The sequence below is a fragment of the Sinocyclocheilus grahami genome, unplaced genomic scaffold, assembly GCF_001515645.1.
Source record: "Sinocyclocheilus grahami isolate Dianchi unplaced genomic scaffold, SAMN03320097.WGS_v1.1 scaffold95.1, whole genome shotgun sequence".
Lineage (NCBI taxonomy): Eukaryota > Metazoa > Chordata > Actinopteri > Cypriniformes > Cyprinidae > Sinocyclocheilus > Sinocyclocheilus grahami.
Genome location: NW_015505274.1, coordinates 1,108,331 through 1,109,952, shown reverse-complemented (window position 1 = coordinate 1,109,952; position 1,622 = coordinate 1,108,331). Strand labels below are relative to the sequence as shown.

The window sequence follows — 1,622 nt, the reverse complement described above, 5'->3', positions numbered from 1 at the left end:
TATATATATATATATATATATATATATATATATATATATATATATATATATATATATATATTTCTGAGCATAAGGGACTTGTGTGTGTTTATGTGTGAAGATACGTATCTGTGACTTCACTGACTTGTACATAAAACTCAGTGTTCTCTGGTTTGAAGGATGGTGCAGCAGTTTGCAGTGGATTTTGAGAAGTGCATTGAGGGTTCAGGAGATCAGGTGGATACAGTGGAGCTGTCCGGAGGTGCAAGGATCAATCGCATATTCCACGAGCGCTTCCCCTTTGAGCTGGTTAAGGTAATTTCATCATACTGTTGTTCTCTAAGAGCAAAACATATAAAGTAAGCGTTTCTCTGTCTATTGATGATGACTAGATGGAGTTTAATGAGAAAGAGCTGCGTAAGGAGATCAGTTATGCCATCAAGAACATCCACGGTATCAGGTGTGCATCAGCCTCACAGTCAACATTCAACAGCTCTCCTGCTCTGAGATCAAACTCGCTTTGGTGTTACTGTGACATTCTGAGCAACTGCTCGCTAGATATGAAGTACTGTACGGTGAGAACCATGCCATGAATATCAACTGCAATGACAAAGTGATCAGTAACTGTAAAGCACATCATTTAGGTCTCTGACTGCTCTGTTCATCCCTTTCACTCATCAGGACCGTTCTGTTTACTCCAGACATGGCCTTCGAGACTATTGTTAAACGGCAGATTGCAAAGATCAAAGAGCCGTGTCAGAAATGTGTGGACCTTGTCATCAATGAGCTGGTCAATATGGTCAGGCAGTGCACCAAGAAAGTAAAACTCCATGTCTGTACAGCATACAGCTTCATATACACTACCATCCCAATTTAAAAAAAAAAACTTTTATTCTGCAATGTTGCATTAAATTGAGCAGAAGTGATAGTAAAGATGTGTATAATGTTACAAAAGATTTCTATTTTTAATAAATGCTGTTCTTTAGAACTGTCTATTTATCAAAGAATTTTGGAATCAGAGTTTTCACAAAAATATTCAGCGGCACAGTTATTTTCAACATTGGTAATAATAAGAAATGTTTCTTGAGCTACAAATAAGCATATTAGAATGATTTCTGAAGGATCATGTGACACTGAACAGTAATTCAGGAGTAATGATGATGACAATTCAGCTTTACCTTCACAGGAATAAATTACATTTATTTATTCAAATAGGGGAAAAAAGTTAAATTTAAAGTTAAATTAAATAGTTTTAAATTGTAATCACAATGTCAATATTTTACTTTATTTCTGATTTGAATCTGATATCAATCTGATATAAATGCAACCTTGATAAGCAACTTCTTTTGAAAACATTATATAATCTTACTGACCCCAAATTCATGTTCCCATATTCCATATATATACCCTATATAATGCCACTTTAGAGTGAATTTTATAAGTACATGTACAGGTCAAGTTTTTTTTAATTAATTATTTTTTTAAGCAATTAATTTAATAAATTAAATTAATAAAGATAACGCCAGAAAAGGAATTCTAGGTTTGAATTGTGGCATTATTTTAATTCATACACACACACACACACACACACACACACACACACACACACACACACACACACACACACACACACACACACTATA

The 1,622-nt window shown here is 34.2% G+C and overlaps 1 protein-coding gene across 1 annotated transcript in view; it reads left to right on the top strand.

Annotated features, from left to right (window-relative positions):
- LOC107587708 (dynamin-1-like) overlaps positions 1–1,622 on the top strand; it is a 9,394-nt gene that overhangs the window by 2,472 nt on the left and 5,300 nt on the right. The window contains exons 7-9 of the mRNA XM_016275592.1: positions 159–294; positions 372–439; positions 661–799. Coding sequence (XP_016131078.1) covers positions 159–294; positions 372–439; positions 661–799 — 343 coding nt within the window. The remainder of the gene's footprint in view (positions 1–158; positions 295–371; positions 440–660; positions 800–1,622) is intronic.